We start from the raw sequence: 23,257 nt of genomic DNA, 5'->3' as shown, positions 1-23,257 counted from the left end.
GTGATGATCTGACCATGACAAGGGGACTGATGCAAAGTCCCTCGCCTTCAGGTTGCCATCTCCATGTCCACTTGAAAAAACCAAGTCTAGAGTATGCCCTGCTACATGCGTTGGGCCAATGACATGTTGGGACAATCCCATGGTTGTCATGGAGACCATGAGATCCTAAGCCACCCCAGACAAGCTGCCCTCATGACATCCCCCAGAACCAACAGTCTGGGGGATCTCAACAGCACACCCAATACCACCTCCGTCAGCTCACACAGGGAGTCTATTGTGCAGCGGGGTGAGTGGTGCACCAGGAGAATCCCCAATCTGTCCCCGCTGGCCCAAAACAAGTTGCAAACACTCCAGACCTCGGGTGGGGGGGGGTCCTCCTCCAGGGGCAGAAGTGAAATTTCATTGGCCCTGTCTTCTCGAGCTGGAGGAGTTAACCCTTTGCTGTTGGGTCCATTCTCCACTGACCAGAAGGACATTTCACAGTAAGTCCAACTTTCCATTCAGCACATTATTGATTTATGCTTATTTTTATCTGGTTTGTATATTTTAATCTGGTTTGTGATAGACTTGAGCAGTTGTGAGATGTGTATGATTGCTACCTTTTGTTTCCAAAAAAATTGACACACAGGCCTGAGTGCCTCTGAGCATGTTCAGAGTCCTTTCCCCATTAATGGAAAGTCCTCCTAAAAAGGCTCTCTGGACAGATTGCCTGTCCTTTGTTAAGATGCTTTCTTGCCTGGTTAGAGGCTGGAATATAGTACCATGCCTTAGCATATCTAGGTGGCAGGAGGTCCAGTTATTCTGTGCTGCCTGAGAGGTGGTTAGGGGAGAGATGGCAGTCAGAATTTTTAACAGAGGTAGGGGGAGGGCTTTATACAGACGACTTACCCCAGTATAACCTTAGTCCAACACAGATGCAGTCTTGCTGAAATCACCTGACAAAATGGTGCTACCCACCAGTTTTCTTAATAAGGGGTTGGAGCTGTATGGAGCAGCACAGTGTGCATGTTTTCACACTCACAGCACAAAGTATCTCCACTGAGCGAATGCATGCTACACTACAATTGCAGCCACCCCATCCCATCTGATTCCTTAGTGTATTTATGCATGTTAGTACCAAAAACAAACACATCAGCCAAGTTCTGCTATGTTTTCTTCTGGTTTTGCTTTCTCCAATGCTGGCGACCAGCCAAGAGAGTAGGAGTCTAGCCAGGCCAGCAAAGTCTGTTTGGATGTACATCTTAGGCTTCCTCCTGAACCCTGTGTCCCAGTTTCCTCTTCAGTGATGCCAGCTGTTACAGTACATTGCCAGGAGGAAAAACTAGGCCAGATGGCTTAAGCGGGAAGGGAGAGGGCAAAAACTCTCTGTGGAGGGTTGCACAGCAGCAAGTGCTTTTTCCTAAATGAGATGTGTGGGACACTGACTCCTGTAAGGCTAGGAGTCCCTCACCCCATCAATTAACCAGTATCCCAACCATGGAAGGTGCCATACAAACAAGAGAAATAACATAGACTAAAAGGCTAGTAACATTTGCCAGACATGCCTCCTTACAAGAATGACAAAGCATTCGTTGTAGGGCAGTTATTACAAAAGAAATCAGAAAACAGAAGGATTATGCAGCAGCAGAGAGGAGTCTCATTTTTTTCTTCTTGCAGCTATCCAAGACTGGGATGGGTCAGACCTAATATTTCAGATCCTCCAAACTATGGTTTGGGGCACCAGGGATAAGTCCCGTGTTCACAAGCTTGACTTAATAAGTAACTTCCTGGTTTGATCAGACAGAGTTGGCCAGGTCAGATGTAATAGCAAATGCTAAACTGCTGCTCGTTAAACAAAGTATGAGAGGAAGCATGTAAGCATAGGATGTGGTCTGGGTTGGAGGATCGGAAGTGCTATATCTAAATCTGCGAGTGGCCAGCCCCACGAATTCCATTGTGCAAGCGGCACCCACCATTTGCACAATGGAGAACAGCAGAATGAAATTTAATAGGGATAAAAACATAGGAAAAAGAAACCAAATGCACAGTTACAAGATGGGGGATATTTGGCTCAACAATACTACAAAGAAGGATCTTGGAATTGTTATAGATCACAAGCTGAACATGAGCCAACAATGTTGCAAAAAAGGCAAATGCTATTTGGGGCTGCATTAATAGAAGTATAGCTTCCAATTCATGTGAAGTACTAGTTCCCCTCTATTCAGCACTGGTTAGGCCTCATCTTGAGTACTATGTCCAGTTCTGGGCGCCACACTTTAAGAAGGATGCAGACAAACTGGAGAGGGTTCAGAGGAGGGCAATAATGATCAGGGGACTGGAAACAAAGCCCTATGAAGAGAGAATGAAAGAACTGGGCATGTTTAGCCTTGAGAAGAGAAGACTGAAGGGAGATATGATCTCGATCATCCCAGACTGCAGGACACAGAATAATGGGCTCAGGCTACAGGAAGCCAGGTTCCAGCTGAACATCAGGAAAAACTTCCTGTTAGAGCAATACAACAATGGAACCAATTACCTAGGGAGGTAGTGGGCTCCCTCACACTGGAAGCATTCAAGATGAAGCTGAACAGCCATCTGTTGGGGGAATGTCTAAGTCAAAGCAACAGATCTGTTGCTTTGACTTAGATTCCTGCATTGACCAGGGGGACTCCATAGTCTTATAGGCCTTGGCATCTCCAGTTAAAAGAATCAAGTAAAGTGATGGGAAAAACCTGTGCCTGAGACCCTGGAGAGCCTCTGCCTGTCAAAATAGACAATACTAGGTGAGATGGGCAAACATTTGGTCTGGCATAAGACAGCCTCCGAAGTTCCCAATTACTGTCATTTCAATTAAACTATTTTTACATTACTTTGGAACACTTTTTTTTAGAACTACCACCATTGTATACACAGACTGACAGATTACTGATCAATTTAGAAGAATTTGATCAGATTTTACATATTTCAAATTTCTGTAACAACTTCAGTTGGAGGATCTAACAGTGACCATGATGCAAAACAAACTATATAATTAATTCCATGCACTAGAGGGCACTGGAGTTACTTTTTGAATAGCAGCCAGCCATGCCACAGGAAAACCACTTTTGAAAAAGAGGCGCTTCAAAAGCTGTTTGTGATAGAACACGTACATTTCCCATTCAAAGAAAAAGGAGGAAATCTTACTACACACACAGAAGCCCTTGAAGGAGACCTCAGCCAATGTGTATGTATATGAATGCACATGGATGGTGCACCACCTATCCAAGTATCATGTGACAAAACTCTTGTGCACAATTGGATATATTACTTTTCTCTTGATTGTGCACCTCAGTTATTCCTTTTCTGTTAATGAGCTCAGCCAAAAGCAGTCTTATGTATTTCTGGGGAGCTTTATGTAACATCCTGCTGCAGGACTGCTAATACATACAGGATCAGATGACTTCTGGATCCTTTTCTCTCCACCCCATCACAGTCCTTGCCTCTGATCTGCAATCCTACAACTGGACAAAACTAGGTGCAATATGCAGCTACATATATGGCTTCCCTGCTGTTTGTATAACAAAAGCAGCCCTGGAGGGTAGGGATGGACGAAAGTCACTTACCTGGTCCCGCAGCTTACTTCGCGGTAGGGGGGAGACGCTCCGTTCCTCCCTGCCGAAATTCTGGCCGGGGGGGAGGCGCCCCGTCCCTCCGGCCACGAATCCTCCTGGCTGGCTGGGACGCAAATGGCGGCGGCCGTAGCCGCCGCCGTTTGCGTCCCTGCAGTCAGCCGCGTGATCGGCTACATAAATCCTTACATAGCCTATCACTGCCGACTTTGGGGGGGGGAAGCGCGTACGCAAATGGCAGCGCCCATGGGCGCCGCCATTTGCATACGCGCTTCCCCCCCCCCCCCCAAGTCAGCCGTGATAGACTACATAAGGATTTACGTAGCCTATCACGGTGTTCTTTGAAAATTTAGCCGTGATAGGCTATGTAAATCTTTACGTAGCCTATCACATTTTTTTTTTTACTGGGAAATGGCGGCTGTGGTGGCAGCTGGTCAGAAGACCGGCCGCCACCACCGGGAGCCACCAGCGCCAGGGACATTCGCCAATGGTAAGTCCCATTCTGGGGGGGGGCACATCGGAGAATTTCTCCACCAATTTCGGGGGGCCGAATGCGTTGGCATTCAGCCTCCCAGAGATTCATGGAGAAATTCTCCACCACCCCTACTGGAGGGTTACAAGTTTGAACAGAGGAATTTGGGGGCAGAGGTGTGGCTTAATGCTTTCCCTCCTATATCTTCTCCTCCCAGAGCTCCCTTATGTTTAAAATAGGATCAGGAAAAGATATACATGACTTGTATGTCTTGTCTAATTTGTAATGCAGGATGCTGCTCAACATTTATAATGCATCTCCAAAATGTGGACCGGGTCTGTGTATATGCATTCTATCCACTCATATCAAACATAGATTGTGAAAGAATATGAGAAGGAGAACAAAGCAGTTTATGAACCAAAGCTCTGCAGTATCAGGACTACTGCTGGAATTGTCTCTTACCTTCTAATTAAAAAATATTTTTTTAATTTATTTACACCGGGCAAATGATCCCATTTTATTATAGCTCCAAAATATCCTGAGAAAGTGATACAGACTCACTTAATAAAGCAGTAAGGTACAAATCTTTATTGTTTCAATTCTGTCATTTTTCTTAGCAAATGCATTTATTCTCAAGTGTGGGTTATCACATTAGGAACCAAAGATCCCAGCATGTCCTGTGCAGCAATGTGATAACCAATCCATTTTCTTGTCTTCATCTAAGTGGCACACCATTTCTGTACAAGCGTCTTCTAAAATGCAGCAGCCATGAGCCACACCTCATTTCCTTGGTTTCCAAGTCCTCATTGTATGCCAAGCCTTCACCACTGGTTCTCTATTATTCCATATAAGGTTATTCCCATATATTACATACCACCTTAAAGAAACAAAAGCATAACTTCAACTGAAATTCCTTCACATGACATTATAGATATAAGCCATTTGACAGAAAACAATTTCCAGCAGTAATGTTAGTATTGTATGGCTGTGAGAGCTGGACTATAAGGAAGGCAGAGCACAGAAGAATTGATGCTCTCGAACTGTGGTGCTGGAGAAGACTCTTACGAGTCCCCTGGACTGCAAGGAGGTCAAATCAGCCCATCCTAAAGGAAATCAACCCTGAGTGCTCATTGGAAGGACAGATACTGAAGCTGAAGCTCAAATACTTTGTCAACCTAATGCGAAGAGAAAAGTCACTGGAAAAGACCCTGATGCTGGGAAAGACTGAAGGCAAAAGGAGAAGGGGACAGCAGAGGATGAGATGGCTAGATAGCATCACCGATGCAATGAATATGAACCTGAGCACACTCCAGGAGAGAGCGGAGGACAGGAAGGCCTGGCGTGCTATGGTCCATGGGGTCAAGAAGAGTCGGACACAACTTAATGACTGAACAACAATGTTAGTATATTTTACCAGATTTTAAATGAAGAGAAACACACTGAAGTGTCACACGCTCATGGTAGTAGCATAATATAAAAACTTACACGCCAAACAGAGCTCCTCCAAGGTGTGCTGCATGGTCAAAAAACTTCCAGCCCAAAACAAGCCCTGCACTGTCCATTGCAATAATCGCTTTTAAAGCCTAGAAGTGGGTAAACAATAAAGTACAGCATTGGCAAGACTCGAACACAACAGCAACACTACTTTATGCATCAGCAGATCAAACAGTGAAATTATGAAACATCTCTCACAAAAATGCATCTATTCCACATTCATAAATTCTCTTTTGCCATGCCTTGTCAGTAGTTCATAAGAGCAAGTCTGAGGATTGTACTCAGATCTGGATTAAAGTTCCACCTCTATCATGGAGACATTGGTTGCTCTTGATCAAATAAGTCTCCCTCAGCTTCAGATTAATGAAATACATACATAACAAATACATGACAAAGTAGGCTTTAACAGATGAAACAGGCCTCATGTACTATTATGTCAACCAAGATTGTGCCAGTAAATTTACAATGCATTACTTAATACTAAAAGATGTACTGAAAGCTGTTGCAAGCTAAATTCTGAATGCACTGTTACTTTTTAAAGTTCTCCAGTTTTCTCTTTGTGTGTTTTAAATCATTTAAAGAAAGCAGCGCTTTTACACACACATGATATTTAGCATGTCGCTCCAGAATTTTCAGTTGGTAAGCTAACTTACCAAAAAATGTTTGAGAAACATTTCAGACTAAAACTATCACAAGCACACTGAATACGCTGGGAGCATCTGCTGCTGAAGTACTGCTGGAGCCAAGCAGCTGAAAACCTGATTAGTGAAAAACCTGATCAGACCAAGGCCCTATAAAACAATGGAACTGAACTATATTTTTTAAAACTTCCAGAAAATACAGCTTAACTATGTTTAGTCATTATTTCACTAGAAATTATGCTTCTGCAGCCACAAAATCCAAGTTCTGTTATTTTGCACAAGCTTTGCTTAAGACACAATCCTATTATGATGATCATAAGCCCCTGAACATGAAGGCTTACAGTCATCTTATGCAGGGCGGGAAGAGTGGCAGAGTCGATCTTCGCCTCCTTGTCCTCGTACCCTGCATTTGTTACTAGCTGGAGCATTTCTGAAGGGGAGGGAAGGAGGCCGGAGGGGCCGGAGGGGCCGGAGGGGCCGGAGGGGCCGGAGGGGCCGGAGGGGCCGGAGGGGCCGGAGGGGCCTCAGGGTTAACTCATATCCCAGGCTCTCCAGTCTCTGCCCCTTCCACTGAAACACCCCTTTCCCCTCGTCCTCTGAGGCCGAGTTCCCAACTTTGGAGAGCAGCCAGCATGGTTCCTTCTACACCAGCTGCGAGGGGATGGTGGAGGGGGGCCAGATCTCCGATTCTCCCCTCTGAGGTCAGAGCGCGGTCTCCAACCTTGGATCAGGTAATCTGAAATATCCTATGGCCCCACTCAGATGCTATGTAGGGGTCATAGGATTGGTCCCCCCATTTGGTTGTTTCAAACTATTTGCATAGTTATACAATTCAGAAGGGTTGTTTCCCCCCGTAATTTGGAATTCTGGGAGGGACCAGGTCTATAGAAGTGGGAAGACAAAGGCAGAGGGTGAGTGGGAGCAGCCAGTAGTTCGGCCACTTGTGACTCTCCAGATGTTTTGGCCAACAGCTCCCATTAGCCCTAGCAGACATAGCCAATGGCAAGGGATGATGGAAGTTGTAGGCCAGAAGCACTGGAGGTCCACAAGTTACCCACTCCTGCACTAAAGGAATTCGTCCCAAACTCTGGCCACTGGCATCGCCACTCAGACATTTTCTACAAGCAGAATTTAAAGAACAATGCAACTAGTTCCATGTGATCAATGGGCTGTTAGCATGTTTCATTTTACTGCTTGAACAGCTACTGGCATTAGCACCCATAAGAGAAAATGAGTCATTTTAAAGGCTGTTTATGAAATGGCAAGTGGAGGGTCTGTTTTTCAAGGTCAAGGGCTCTTGCAGGCAAGCTCAGTACCTCCATCACACATAAAGTAGGTCTTTGGATCCCAGTCTAAGCTTTTAACAATGCATTTTTACCCGTTACCATGGGACCCTTTAGAATTCTGCATATTTGTTAGTTGTGAAAAACACCAAGGACTCAGAAGCGAAATTCTGCAGTAAGAAATTCAAATCTACACAGTGTAAAAGAAGCACAGAATATTCTGTACAACAGAAAATCTGTCTCTTGGGCTTAAATAAGACTTTAAACTAAAATTATATGCAGCTTTGAAATGGAAACAAATACAAAGTTGTGGTCTGGTAACTGGTAGACAGCAACAGAGGAAAGATGGATTCCTTCCATTACTCAAAGCCACTTACATTTCCAGCTGTAAATGTGAACATTGGAAGAAATATTATAGCTAGCTTGGCTTCTGGCGTCTTCGTACATACCACTGCGAGGATGGTCATTATAGCGCCTGACTAGAATAACATTAAAACAGAAGTTAATGCAAGAATTTACAAATTAAAATTGGCTACTTTGCAATTAAAATGCAGCACTACAAAAGAAGATTTCGATTTAGAATAAAATCAGCCAGAAACCAACTTCCATTTTGTTTCCCAAAGGTCAGAAAAAATATTGCTCTCTTCCCCCTGAGATTCAAGAAGTGAGTATTACTGTTTGCAGAAGTAAGGTTAACTATGACCTTTAACAGTTGGCAATAAGATGGGGAAACAATGAAACCCAGAAACCCAGCTATGCCAGGTGCAAAGACCCCATGTGTTAAGACAAATTGCAAAGGCCTTTTAAGAAAACTATTGCAATTATTAAGGCGGCTGTGGCACATCTCTTCTCTTAAGGAATCGTAGGATATGTCCTGTCCAGGGATAAGACATTTTTCTGAAATCGTCCAAGATACCAATGTGTGCATGAATATCAAGATTTCTCCAAAAAATATATATAAAATCTGCTAGAACACATCCAACTTATTTGTGATTTTGATGCACTCAACTCAGCTTGCAAATCCATGTTTGTTTGTTGATTTATTTATTGTATTTTTATCCTGCTCCTCAGCCAAAAAAGGCTCCCAGAGCATCTTACAATCAATGAACAAAGAAGACAGTTCAGTTCCATTCATGTTTTACTCAAAAGTCAGTCCCACTGAGTTCTATGAAACTTACTCTAAAATCAAGATGCCCTTGGGGGAAAAAAACTACAGTGGAAACTAGCAGCTTTATTAGCAGCTCCCACTGAACTCAGCATATTTCAAAATAAGCACCAGGCAGTAGAATTACAATCCTAAGTATTACTGGTTAGGAACCTAATTAAAATCAGTGGGACTTGTTTCCAAACAAGTGTTTACAACTGAGGTTGAATCATAAGTGTAGCCTGGCCCAGGCAGTTCTCCCTCTTATCTTTGCAAGATTAAAACGCCCAAAGCCAAGTACCATGAAAATGTGAATAGGCTGCAACATTCACTTCACTTAATAGATTTTGGAATATCAGAAAAGCAAAGTATAAAGTTGGGTTTTAAATATAAATGATCTAACCAGAAATTGTATTTATTTTTGCTGGGGTACAGCTCATAGAAAAATCCCCAGACTTCATTAGAACTTCATGCTACTCTCCACTGTATGTTTTTTTCAAGGGTATTGTGATTTCTGTTTAAAGCAGAACACACTATGCTTGAAAAATAGCTTCTGAAAAACAGGTAGAGTTCTTTGTATTCAGTAAGACTCACAGCTCCAAGTGATGGTCCAAACCTTCCTGTAATCGTTTTGCAGGCATAACTGACAAATGTGGAAACAACCCCTAGGGAAAAAATTAAAATGTTGTTAGAAACACAGGTTCATTGTGGGGCATGAAATGTTTATCAGTTTCCTCACTTGTTTAATGAAATTTATGGTTTTCAGAGGACCAAGCTTCCCTATGGAGGAGCACACTATTTTTAAGGCAAGCACAAGTTCCTCCCAGACTAGAGCATGAACATGCCCTGCTCCCGAAGTTGGTTTGAATTAAAGCACTGAGAACAAGAGGGCTTCATATATGTTTCACTTCACTTTAATTCTTCCCTCTGGGACTTTAAAGCATGCTCCGGACTTTAAAGACTTCACTCTGTCTACCTCCAATCTTGAAGCAAGAGTAAGCTCTGCCATTAGAGCATTTCATATTTATTTCGTTTACTTGGTAAGTCTTGCAAATTTGCTTCCCTAGTCAATCTCCCTAAATCAAGATTTCATTGTCCATGTTTTCAGATCCTGGACCTAACCCACTGTTCATTTTTATTTGCAATGCATAATGGTCTTCCTTCTTTATAGTTATGCAGAAAAATTGTATCAAGAAATTGTGGCTAGCCCTATCAAGATTAGAAAATATGCATCTGTCACAAATTTCCTCCTCCACACAACTATTAAAAGTAAAGGAGCCCCATTGTGTTTGATATGGCAACCTTTCTCTCTCTCCATCTCTCCTAAAAATGAACTCTAAATTAAAATACCACTGATGGCTGATACCACTGGTGTTACCTACTTTACAGAAGGAGGCTAACGGACTAGTCGCCCAATTCTAGTAACCCACGGTGCTAGTCCCTTAAGCCTCCACCGAGGACAGTGGTCTAACGGTACACTGGTTTGCAAGGCAGAGTTTGGGGAGCTCCTTATTTAGCAAGAGTTTTGTTAAAGTAGGGGTGCCTAACCTTTTCAGCCTCAAGGGCTGAATCCGGTGCTAGATGGGAGGCTAGGGACTGCACATTTGTATACACGTGCACAGCACACACATGCATGCACACACACACCCTTCACATACTCCCCCTGCCAGCGCTAACAAGGGAAACCTTGCTCGTACCTCCATTCTCTGATGAGAGATTGGAGATAAGGGAAGGGTTTCCCTTGCTGGGGTCACCACAGCTCTATGGACCAAACTGGGAGTGGCTGTGGTTATTGCATCCTTTCATGAAAGAGTGCCAGTTCTTCCTCAACAGCTTAAAATTCGGCAGTCATAATAAAGCTACTTCATTCCAATACCTAGAAGTCAAATGTTAGCTTCAAAATGATCTTAACAAACCAGAAAAAAGACATTCAAGACAGACTGGTGCTGTAGGCTTATTACCTGCAGAGAGGTACAGTGCCAAGAACTGTTCACGTCCCAGAAGAGACACTATGCTGGTTGAGAAGCTCCACAAAACGTACATGTTGGCTGCCATGTGCAGAAATGAGAAATGACTAAATGTAGAAAGCAGCATGGGAGAACACAAGACTCCTAGATAAAAAGGGGAAAAAAGATTTAAAAGAATTTTGGCATTTTATTTATCCATTTACACTTACTTTCTGAGCATTTTAACTTATAAAGTGAGCAAGAAAAAAGCATGGATTAGCTATGCTTGGGTTTCTGAAAGCATTAAGCATTATACGTTTAAGAATACCATCATTCTGCATCAAGACAATTGATGGAGGAAAAAAGAGCACAATTGTGAAATTTTTAAGTCAGATGAAAAGGTGTTGAAACTCAGGGTGGGGAACCTGTGGTCCTCTAGCGGATATTGGACTCTAGTTCCCATCAGCCTGAACCAGCATGGCCAATGGTTGGAGATAATGGGTGATGGAGATAATAGTTTCCTATCCCCTATTAAATGTCACATTTCCCTATAGTTTTTGCAAAGAAATACATTTTTCAGAAGAGCCCACGATTCTTTAGTAAACAGGAAGAGAGGGTAACATACAGTGTACCTCTTATGACATAATTGTACAAGAGCCTTCCCTGAACTCCAGATTCGGCATATTACCACTAAATCCAAATGCAGGGCATAAATATTAGCCCTTGTACTTCTGCAGAAGAGACAAACTTCAACAATTTTGAATCTAAATGAACAACACATTTTATTAAATACAGTTAAAGAATCTGCAAACATAATAACTGCTATAACTCCTTCCAGGTAGGGCAGGTTCCTATAAATGTGAGACATACAAGCATTATCCCTAGCGGCACAATCCTATGCATGTTTAAATACAAAAAATTCCTACAACTCCCAGCATTCCCCAGCCAGCAGAGCTAGCTGGGGAATGCTGGGAGTTGTAAGACTTTTCTGTCTAAACATGCATAGGATTGCACCTTAAGCCTCAAATTTTGGGGCAAGCCCCCTTGGCTCAGGACATCAAAGTAGTTCTTTCCCTACTCCTAGCCCTTCCTCTCCGGCATAGTAACTGTGCCAAAGTTATTCTGCCTGCCTCACCATCCCTCCAGCCTTGCAGTGTTGAGTGGACAAGTTGGACAGGCCTCAAGTGGTGCTACTGTACCCACCCTCAACTCTCAAGACAAATATGCTAGATCCTGGGAAGGAGCAAGATTCTCTTACACTAGAAAGCACGGGATACTTTCTGAAAGTTTAATCCTTTAGTTGAAAAGGATGAAAATGTAACCTGAACGGTGATGGTGACCCAAGATATTGGGCAGTAGGGGGTGGCCAGAGAGGAGGTGCCTGCCCATGTCTGTGTAATAAGCCTTAATTACCCGCTCCTTACAAATTTGGGACTCCTGGTGGCATAAAAGCCCCCAACTGCAAGCAAGCAGGGGGGTTGGTTCCAGAAAAGGGAACTGTAATAGAACAGGCTCTAGTTGTCGTTTAAAAACCAAGTCAAGATGTAAGTCACAAGCAAAGCTGAAAGAGGTTCTGTCTGAAGGAAAGCATCTGATTTTAATGCCAGCTTTTTCCAAACGGCAGATATTGACGCAAATACGCTTATAGTGAACTGCCCTGAATTGTTTGAAAGCAACCTTTTTTTATCCACCAGCTGGCGTTCTGTGGGGCTTTAATATTCTCTTTCAGCATACTTGATCATCTTCTTACCCCGAGTTTTAAAGAAGACATTGTATCATGAGGCAAGGGGAAGCTTTCACTCATGCAAGATATTTATATTAAGCTATAGCTTAATCCCCTTCATGGATCACTGCCTTGTTATGGCGAAGGGGCTTGCGTAACTCAGTGAAGCCATAAGCTATGCCGTGCAGGGCCACCCAAGATGGACAGGTCATGGCAGAGAGTTCTGACAAAATGTGGTCCACTGGAGAAGGAAATGGCAACCCACTCCAGTATTCTTGCCAAGAAAACCCCATGGAACGTATCACAAGGCTAAAAGAGATGACGCCGGAAGATGAGCCCCTCAGGTCGGAAGGTGTCCAATATGCTACTGGGGAAGAGCAGAGGGTATTTCCAAGTAGCGCCAGAAAGAGTGAAGCGGCTGGGCCAAAGCCAAAAGGACACTCAGCTGTGGATGTGTCTGGCGGTGAAAAGAAAATCCGATGCTGTAAAGAACAATATTGTTTAGGAACCTGGAATGTCAGATCAATGAATCAAGGTAAGCTGGAGGTGGTCAAACATGAGATGGCAAGACTGAACATCGACATCTTGGGAATCAGCGAACTAAAATGGACAGGCATGGGCGAATTTAATTCAGGTGACCATCATATCTACTACTGTGGGCAAGAATCCCTTAGAAGAAATGGAGTAGCACTCATAGTCAACAAAAGGGTGGGAAAAGCAGTACTGGGGTACAATCTTAAAAATGATAGAATGATCTCAGTACGAATCCAAGGCAAACCATTCAACATCACAGTGATTCAAGTCTATGCCCCAACCACTGATGCCGAAGAAGCTGAGGTTGATCGGTTCTATGAAGACCTACAACACCTTCTAGAACTAACACCAAAAAAAGATGTCCTCTTCATCATAGGGGATTGGAATGCTAAAGTAGGAAGTCAAGAAATTACCGGGATAACAGGCAGGCATGGCCTTGGTGTACAAAATGAAGCAGGACAAAAGCTAATAGAGTTTTGCCAAGAGAACATGCTGATCCTAGCAAACACTCTTTTCCAACAGCACAAGAGGCGACTCTACACATGGACGTCACCAGATGGTCAATATCGAAATCAGATTGATTATGTCCTTTGCAGCCAAAGATGGAGAAGCTCCATACAGTCAGTAAAAACAAGACCTGGAGCTGACTGTGGCTCAGATCATGAGCTGCTTCTTGCAAAATTTCGGCTTAAATTGAAGAACGTCGGGAAAACCACTAAACCGTTCAGGTATGACCTAAATCATATCCCTGATGAATATACAGTGGAGGTGAGGAATAGATTTCAGGGATTAGACCTGATAGACAGAGTGCCTGAGGAACTATGGACGGAGGTCCGTAACATTGTTCAGGAGGCAGCAACGAAATCCGTCCCAAAGAAAAAGAAATGCAAGAAAGCCAAGTGGCTGTCTGATGAGGCTTTACAAGTAGCTCACGAAAGAAGGGAAGCGAAAAGCAAGGGAGAAAGGGGAAGATATACCCAACTGAATGCAGAGTTCCAGAGAATAGCAAGGAGAGACAAGAAGGCCTTCTTAAATGAACAATGCAAAGAAATCGAGGAAAACAACAGAATGGGAAAGACTAGAGATCTCTTCAAGCAAATTGGGGATCTCAAGGGAACGTTTTGTGCAAAGACGGGCATGATAAAGGACAAAGAAGGCAGGGACCTAACAGAAGCAGATGAGATTAAGAAGAGGTGGCAAGAATACACAGAAGAACTATACAGGAAAGATCTGAATGTCCCTGATAGCAATGATAGTGTGGTCACTGAACTTGAGCCGGACATCCTCGAGAGTGAAGTCAAGTGGGCCTTAGGAAGCATTAGTAACAACAAAGCTAGCGGAGATGACAGTATTCCAGCCGAGCTATTTAAAATCCTAAAAGATGATGCTGTTAAAGTGCTGCATTCAATATGCCAACAAATCTGGAACACTCAACAGTGGCCACAAGACTGGAAAAGGTCAGTTTACATTCCAATTCCAAAGAAGGGCAACGCCAAAGAGTGTTCAAACTACCGCACAATTGCGCTCATTTCACATGCCAGCAAGGTGATGCTCAAAATCCTACAAGCTAGGCTTCAGCAGTATGCGAACCGAGAACTACCGGAAGTACAAGCTGGGTTTAGAAGAGGCAGAGGAACTAGAGATCAAATCGCCAACATTCGCTGCATCATGGAGAAAGCAAGAGAATTCCAGAAAAACGTCTATTTCTGCTTCATTGACTACGCTAAAGCCTTTGATTGTGTGGATCACAACAAACTGTGGCAAATTCTGAAAGTGATGGGAGTACCAGACCACCTTACCTGTCTCCTGAGAAACCTGTACGAGGGTCAAGAAGCAACAGTAAGAACCAGAGATGGAACAACCGATTGGTTCAAAATTGGGAAAGGAGTACGACAAGGCTGCATATTGTCACCCTGCTTATTGAACTTATATGCAGAATACATCATGAGAAATGCCGGGTTGGATGAATCAGAGGTCGGAATTAAGATTGCCGGGAGAATTATCAACAACCTCCGATATGCAGACGATACCACCCTAATGGCAGAAAGCGAAGAGGATCTCAAGAGCCTCTTGTTGAGGGTGAAAGAGGAGAGTGCAAAAGCTGGTTTGAAACTCAACATTAACAAAACTAAGATCATGTCATCTGGCCCTATCACTTCCTGGCATATAGAAGGGGAAGAAATGGAAGCAGTGACAGATTTTACTTTCTTGGGCTCCAAGATCACCGCAGACGGTGACTGTAGCCCTGAAATTAAAAGACGCTTGCTCCTTGGGAGGAAAGCTATGGCAAACCTAGACAGCATAGTAAGAAGCAGAGACATCACCTTGCCGACAAAGGTCCGTCTAATCAAAGCTATGGTTTTCCCAGTAGTAACGTATGGCTGTGAGAGCTGGACTATAAGGAAGGCTGAGCGCTGAAGAATTGATGCTTTTGAACTGTGGTGCTGGAGAAGACTCTTACGAGTCCCCTGGACTGCAAGGAGGTCAAATCAGTCCATCCTAAAGGAAATCAACCCTGAGTGCTCATTGGAAGGACAGATACTGAAGCTGAAGCTCCAATATTTTGGCCACCTAATGCGAAGAGAAAACTCCCTGGAAAAGACCCTGATGCTGGGAAAGACTGAAGGCAAAAGGAGAAGGGGACGGCAGAGGATGAGATGGCTAGATAGCATCACGGATGCAATGAATATGAACTTGAGCACGCTCCGGGAGAGAGCGCAGGACAGGAAGGCCTGGCGTGCTATGGTCCATGGGGTCACGAAGAGTCGGACACGACTGAACGACTGAACAACAACAATAGCGAATATAGAGTTATATTAAGCTATTTAAAAAGCTATGTAAATGAATGGTTTCAATAGTTTCTGAATCCTTCTATCCCAAACTATTGGTATTACAGAAGCCAATTTGCTTGGTATTTCCTTGAATCATACAGCCAAACCACAACCCCAAATTCAAAACCCAGGTAAGACACAATCTGTACAATTACACATATACTATAATCACAGTACACTTACGAGAAGCTGGATTAGATGTAAAATACGTGATCATTATTCGTTGCAAAGAAGGTACACGCCATAAGCAGAATACGAAGACATTTGCAGCTATAATGCCTATGAATTTAAGAAAAAAGTTTAGTAGCAAAGTAAACAAGGAAAGCACTCCAATTTACAATGTATACAACCCACAAATAAGTTCTTATAAACCCAAGCACCAGAAAATAGTTATTTTTCATGTTGCTTTAAGCAGGAATTAGTAAATTTCAGAATCTTTTTAGAAACAAAACAAAAAGATAGGCTGTCATACCCCTTCCTATTAACAAAACATAGAAATATATTGTTAATTCATGTCTCTTAAATCTGAATATGTGCATAACTGCTTGTAAGAGTAACTGCTGATTATATTTTCTTTTATGCAAGACCTTTGAAGGGTCACCCACAAATACTAATGAGCCTTGATTTATTTTTCCACTGATTGATGAAGCACTGTGGTAATGGATGAAAATGGAAGATTATTATCTTACATATGGGAATTATGTCTTGCATTAGCAATGCAATCCCTTTTTCTTGAAATGTTGGTTTATTATCACCTAATTCACATATATATGCTAGAATAACTACATCAAACATTTTAAATAAATGCATTAAGTGAATTCTGTGTGACATCCTGTTACACACAACTTTCTAGGCAACAAATAACTCCCATATAGGAAGTGTAATCTTGGGTGAAACAACCCTTATCATAGGGAAGTCCTACAGAAGGCAAGAAGAATAGGTCAGTATCATCAACCCTATAGAACAGGGGTAGGCAACTTATAACCCTCCAGATGCTTTGGCCTATAACTCCCATCAGCCCTAGCCAGCATAGCAAATGGTGAGGAATCATGGGAACTGTAGGCCAAAACATCTGGAGGGCCACAAGTTGCCCACTCCTACTATGGAAGGAATCATTTATCATCTACATAAATTATACTACATCCCATTCGAATTGGTGGGGCAGGGGGAGTGCCAGCATAACACACTACATCCCATAGAAATGGGGGTGCCAATGTAACATTTACATAATGTTAGGACAAAGCTTGACTAGGTGGAAGTCAAAATATATAGGTGGACTAGATCAAACAACTTCCAAGCATGGTATGAAAGCCATCCAGTGACATACTGTACCTGTTTGCCATATTTCTCTTCCTGAGAATGTCTAATACTTGTAAGCTAACACAAACCTGACACAGCCCGTTGCCCGTTGCTCAGACTATTCCACCACAGGTTAATCTGGAAGAGAATGAGCAAGTCATCATTCTGGCCACCTAATATATACAGTGTCTCAAGCCGGTAGAAATTAAACTCATTCATCCCCTTCATTTTGTAATTTCGTATTTTTCAGTATAAAGAAGCAATTAAGAAATCAAGCTTTCAAACAAAAAAAAGGAATACTCTATTGCAGAACTTTCCCTAAAGACATCATAGTTATATATAAAGAAAAAAATCTTGTTTCAAATTATCACACTAAAGCTCCTCCCTAGTTTGTGCAAACCCACACATACATCTACAACAATTCCTTCCAGCTGATGACATGGTCATGTCAAAATCCCATTCTTGCCAGAAGATAACTCCTCTTACATTAACACAGACACCAGTGCTGGAATTCAGAAACTTACATCAAAGATCCTGCAATTTGTATGCTCCTGTTGCAGTACCCAGCTACACCTTTTTAAGGGGACAGGGGAGAAACAGGACCACAAATCAGAATTCGGGGTTGTATTTACCCACATACTATCCTCTTGCCCAAATTTAACACACAAAATCTTGTTCATTCACATACTTCTAAAAAGCCCTACCTCTTGCAGTCTGTGTGACTTGTAAGATATTGACTGGGCTTGAATGACATGCTGTGGCTTGTCGTGGTTATTTAACCCATGAGAAGCTGTGGCGCCCACAGGCACCAAATTGAATACGCAACCCCAATTAGGAGCTGTCATGTCACGTGAGCCCGGTGAATCTTGCAAACCTGTTTATGCAAGGGTTGTCTAACCCTTGCGTAACACACAAACACACGATTCGCACACACGAGCAGTGGTTGCATATTCAAAATGGCAGCCGCACAGGCATGGCCTCACCATGGGTTAAATAATAACCCATGGTGTGCTGTCATGTCATGCAAACAGCCCCACTGATTGGGTCACATTCTAAGTAATGGCTGATATCAGCCTTTGCTCCATCTTGAGACTCTTTCCTTATTAAAGGAGTGTGACTCCCATTTCCCTGGACGCTCATTTGGAAATACTTTTGCTAAGGAGCTTTTGCTCAGAAATGCCTCTGCCCAATTCTGGGGGATCCTTTCCCCTCAGCCCCCCAAACCAAAGGCCAACCCATTCAACCCATTCTCCCTGACCCCAGGAGAGACATTTTTAGTAGGTGCCGGGAGGTAGGGTTGCAGAAAGAACGTGCAAGGAAGTCACCTTTCGCACACACCCTTCTGCAAGCATTTTCTGAATCCAATCCATAATCTTTACAAACAAAACATAACCATAACAGAGAACTCAAAAGTAGAATAAAAATGCACTGAAAAGCCAAGTATGTTCTTTCATATCAAGGGAGAGGGATTACCCTTACTGTGATCACATCTGTATTCCAAAAATGAACCAACCAGTTCCATCTATCCTTAAAATTACTTATCTGCCATCATACTTTAACATGAACATGTTATCTTATTCATGACAGCGAAGTCCTACACCTCTTAACATCCATGCTTTTTCTCTTATTATAGAACGCATTATATATTCATTTATCTCTTCCCATAAGTTTTACCTTGAGACATGTTAATATATCAAATCTCCTAGTTATTAAGGCACAAAAGGGAAAATTTCAATGAACATCTGCAACAGTGGCTGTATCTGTAACAGCTTCAATGGTAACATTCTATTGTAACTGGTTAGTGCACAGCACCCATATTTTAATGCACCATTACTACAAGGAAGAAAGCATATCTTTTGTTTACATATAGAATAAGTTCCTTATACCTGCCTTCTGAAGTCCAGCCCCTTCTGTGGTCGCATCCTGTCCATCCAGTCTGCTTTAGCATCGTCAAAATAGTTCTGGACCCTAGCCTTGAGATGTTCATATTGCCAAATAGCAGCTGATCCAAAAGCGCAGCTGGAAAACTTTAGAACATTAAGAATATATTTAATCAAAGTTTCAGGTAATACATAATTTATTAAAGTGGTGAAAATGGTAGGTACAAAATTTTGCACCAATATCATTCAAATGAGCAACAGAAGTCAATGGGTAGAATCCAACTAAAGTCCTACTTAAAGTAGACTACTGAAATGAATGGACTTAAGTTCATCCTGACTAACTCAAGCCCCATTCATTTCAATGGGTCTCCTCTAAGTAGGGCTTTAGTTGGATTCTATCCTATATAATTAGCTGTGCAGTATACGCCACTGACATGAGCTAAAAATGGTTTATAATACCAAGGACATTTGATAGCTTTCTATTCATTGGGCCATTCATACAAGACGACAGCCCACCATGGGTTATTTATTTAACCCACAGCGAGGCTGTGGCACATGCAGCCATCATTTTGACTACGCAACCACTGCTCAGGTTATGCGAGCATGGGTTAAATAACCCTTGCATAACCCACATTTTCCAGGTTTGCATGATATGACAACCTCTAAGTGGGGGCTGCATATGGAACCTGGTGCCTGTGACCACTGTGGCACATTGTGGGTTAAATAGCCCATGACATGTCGTCCAAACCTGCTCAGCTTTGGTGGTCTTGGCATTGGAAATACAGCTTCTTTATGGTAGAAGGATCCTGTGACTTTCACAGTTCCATAGGTCAGAGAATTTTGATAAGCACAACTTCATTTGTCATAATGCTGCAATGGGCCTGCCAGCCAAAACCCTACCTCCATATAAATCCAGCTCTTGTTATTTCTTTTATTTTTGAGCCACGCTGTAGCCAAAGGTGTTAAGTTAGCATACAATATAAAGGTAAATACAATCAAACCAGTGAAAAACTAATGGCAGAGCACATTAAAATGTTTTAAAAGCAGCAGCAATCATTCAGAAAAAACAGAAAAACCAAGCAACTAAAACACGAGAAAGATGGTTTTAAAATATGGTATCAAAATATCATTAAAAAGCAAGCAGGAGTTAAAATTCCTTCAAGAGTCCTAGGAGAATAAACAAGACTTTGCCTGATGCCAAAATGTCAACAAGTAGGCATAAGGTAGACTTTTCTAGGGAGGGGCATTCCACAATTTGGGGCTCACCACAGGAAAGGCCTGCTCATGAGTAGCCACCTCAGTATGTGTGGGCACTCAGAGCAGGACCTCAGGGCACAGGCAGGAACCTTTCTGTTACATAAAACTGCTACCAATTATATGAAACACTGAATAAACGTTTACCCCAACTGTAAAGATGAATGGTTTCACGAGCTTCTTCAGTGATTGGGAAGATTCGTGAAAGACTGGGTCCTGAACTGGAGGAGACAAACCACTTTTCTGTGACTTAGAACCAGTTTCCAAGTTTGGCCTGTGGAGTTCAGTCTTCTGTGAAGGCTTTCTGAATCCATTTCTCTGTTGCGTATACAGAGTGGGCCTAATTAAATATATACAATTTAACACAAAATGAACTCATTCTAAATGTTTCAAAGATGCTAAGAAATTGCAGTTTCTTATTCAAACAGGAATAAATGAAAGCACCTTCTCAGCCACTCTAAAATTGTAGGATGTCTTTACTTTATTATTTTGTCTACACAGAATATGACTTGCAAAGTTTACATGTCAACTTCTTTTGTAGCTTACAGTTGGCTTAGAGTTGGTACAGACATTAACACCAAATACTTTGCACTAGCTATAGTTTAGCCCCCAAATCATGATTTGTGTTTCAGATGTACAGGCTTTGCAATCTCTTAGTGATCAAGGTACTACCAAGAAAATATATGTCCTAGTTTCATTTTGCATTACAGTATTCTATGATGTTACCTTTGTCCGTTTGTCTTACAATGCATTATCATTATTTTCATTTATAACTTTTTTTTACTGGCCAGCAACAAGACTTTTATATACACAGAATGAATTTCAGTGAAACCTCATGCTTAAAGCATTAACTAAAATTCAAGCATACATAAAAAGATTTGAGAACTGTAAAGCCATAGTGAGATCGCTGCTGGAAAGCAGTTCTGCCATGCATATGAAATTTAAAAGTTCTAAATGTTTTGATGCGATCAGCTACTAGAAATACTTGATATCAGCAGAACATGACCTTAAAGACAATTCACCCACCACTACCTCTAAGACCTCTCATCAGGAGAAGTTTCCAAATATTAAAATAAAACAAGATCAGCCTTCACGGTTAGCCACTCATGTAGAACTAATAACAATTCCTTCTGGGTAACTTGCAAGGCCTTTTATTCAAGCTCCCCTATGACAGCAGTGCACGTGGGCAAATTTTTGTACTTCCACCCAAACCTTATTAAAACACTCCTTAACTAAAAGCCTTGTATATACCTGATAAACAAAAATAACACACTGCAATACATTAGGAATACAAAGGAGGTAACGTACTTGCTCATGTTAATTTCTCATTTAGAGAAACTTATTTAGAGTAAGTTCATTTTGTATTATTTTGCCTCCTCTCCTCTTTTATGGAAGTCATATGATCAAGCAAGAAGTTCAGTCCTGGTGAACAAGACGCCCCCAACATTCCCCTTCCTTCCCATCGTTCTTCCACAGCCACTCCTTCACTACGGGCTTCCCATCTTTCTTACCCTCGACGGAGGGGTTGGTGTACGAAGGCATCTGGACCATACCCATACTGCAGGGATGGGGAATGCGTTCGGCCCTACAGATGTTCTTGAACTACAACTCCCATCAGCCCAACTAGCAAAGCCAATGGTGAGGGATAATGGGAATTGCAGTCCAACAACAGCTGGAGGATCACACATTCTCTATCGCTGCCATAGTCTTTAAACACACACACACACACACACACCCCTAACGCCCAAGAAAGCCCGGCACCAAAGTTGGCAGCCTTGCTGCAGGTCCTCATCCCACCTGCCTTCCAGGCACACCCTTCCAATGTCCTTCTCCACATCCCCGCCACGCCACGTCCCCCACTGCAGGCTCCTTCCTTGCAACTTCCGCGCCCTTCTCCACAATAGAAGCACAGTGCGTTTAACCTACCTGTGCGGCCGGCTTCTTCCACCACCCAATAACTCCTGTTTAACCCAGACACGCACGCAGCAACTCCACGCCATTTTCTTCACCCTCCAAAAGTAACGTTTCCGGGTCACCCGACACTTCCGTCCACCATCTTGAAAACGGGAACATTGACGCCACTGGAGGACGTCATAAACAAACAACAACCCGAAGACTTGGCATACACAGAAGCGCCTTTGCTTTTCTTTGCGCGCCTGAGAAAGGGCGGCGCGGGCTCGGGGGTCTTCGTGTCGGCAAGCTCCTCTGCCGGCGAAAAACTCATGCTGGTGTTCTGAACGCATTTCAAGAACTCCTTCAAAGCATGTGGCGCTCTCAGCTGCCTCCTGGGCTCTCCGTCGCCCTCCCTACTCGCCCGCAGGCGCCATTTTGAGGCAACCGCGGCTCGCAGGATTTAAGCCCCCATTTTATCGAAGTCATTTCCGCGCACCGTCGTAGCTGGATTCTGCACAGCGGTTCTGCCCTTGCAAGAGTGTGTTTTTTCCCCTTTATTTCTTCGGGGGAGTAGCTAAACTGGAAGATTCTTCCTTCAGTTTTGTTACCTCACGGGGAAAGAGGGAAATGAAAGCGCAGGCATTAATCCTGCGGGTAACCGCAGAAAATACCTGAAATAGAGGCTGCTGCAAACGGAAATCGCTGATAGAAAAGGATTGTGATTGACAGCCTGCTTTGCTCTTCAGTTAGGGTTGCTTACCATCATGTCCCCCCCCCCCCTTCCTCACAGGGCTCCTGTATCTTTATTTAATAGCTTTAATTGGTGAATATTCTACACGTGTTTTTTCCATCAGTGCATCTCCATGGTAGGAAAAGGCTCAACCTGTTGGATTTCTGCCAATTATATATTAAATGAACAGAGGCCTTTTCAGAAAAAAAAAGTGGCTGATAATTGGTCATCAGCAAATCATTTAATAACATTCACCTAGCTGTAGGTACCTCTTCTGCTAATCTTGTAAGAATGAAAATGTGCATAGGATAGGTACAGGGTAGGTTAGAACGAACTTTAGATTTAGGAAAGACAGAAGGGCTAGTGTTTAAATTGAATGGCTTAGGATCGAAGATGATTGTAGGACCAAAATAGACTGTTTCAATTCTCAGAATACACAGCATGTTCTTCCTTATGCACAGAAGTGTATTATATAAAATAACACAGGATTTGGCCCTTAGGGCTAATGTAAATATTACTTTACTGAAATTAGAATTGCTTATGTGG

The 23,257-nt window shown here is 42.7% G+C and overlaps 1 protein-coding gene across 2 annotated transcripts; it reads right to left on the bottom strand.

The window, feature by feature from the left end:
* Positions 1–4,624: 4,624 nt before the first annotated feature.
* PARL (presenilin associated rhomboid like) lies at positions 4,625–22,108 on the bottom strand. 2 transcript variants are annotated; one of them, XM_084846692.1, is made up of 11 exons: positions 22,015–22,108; positions 20,236–20,428; positions 18,845–18,981; positions 17,479–17,527; positions 17,044–17,092; positions 15,839–15,934; positions 10,583–10,732; positions 9,216–9,286; positions 7,855–7,956; positions 5,545–5,642; positions 4,625–4,936 (listed from the first exon to the last, which is right to left on the bottom strand). In XM_084846692.1, exons 1-11 carry the CDS (start codon positions 22,086–22,088, stop codon positions 4,840–4,842), a joined length of 1,116 nt encoding a protein of 371 aa, XP_084702818.1. In that variant the 5' UTR covers positions 22,089–22,108; the 3' UTR covers positions 4,625–4,839. The 2 variants fall into 2 exon arrangements, with proteins under 2 accessions (XP_084702818.1, XP_084702819.1); XM_084846693.1 differs by lacking the exon at positions 17,479–17,527 and having other exon boundaries at positions 18,841–18,981.
* Positions 22,109–23,257: the final 1,149 nt, after the last annotated feature.

This window comes from Heloderma suspectum, chromosome 3, assembly GCF_057233095.1.
Source record: "Heloderma suspectum isolate Gila_16-S chromosome 3, 16-S_ref, whole genome shotgun sequence".
NCBI lineage: Eukaryota > Metazoa > Chordata > Lepidosauria > Squamata > Helodermatidae > Heloderma > Heloderma suspectum.
Note: the sequence above shows the minus strand (reverse complement) of the source record. Positions and strands in the feature narration are given on the sequence as shown.

Excerpts from the sequence above, each read along its gene's own strand:
- PARL (XM_084846692.1), bottom strand. The coding sequence starts at position 22,088 with ATGGCGTGGAGTTGCTGCGTGCGTGTCTGGGTTAAACAGGAGTTATTG. Across the intron at positions 17,528-18,844 it reads AAGGGGCTGGACTTCAGAAG|GTGTAGCTGGGTACTGCAAC; the intron begins GCAGGTATAAGG and ends CCCCTTAAAAAG. Across the intron at positions 9,287-10,582 it reads GGCACTGTACCTCTCTGCAG|GGGTTGTTTCCACATTTGTC; the intron begins GTAATAAGCCTA and ends TTTTTTCCCTAG.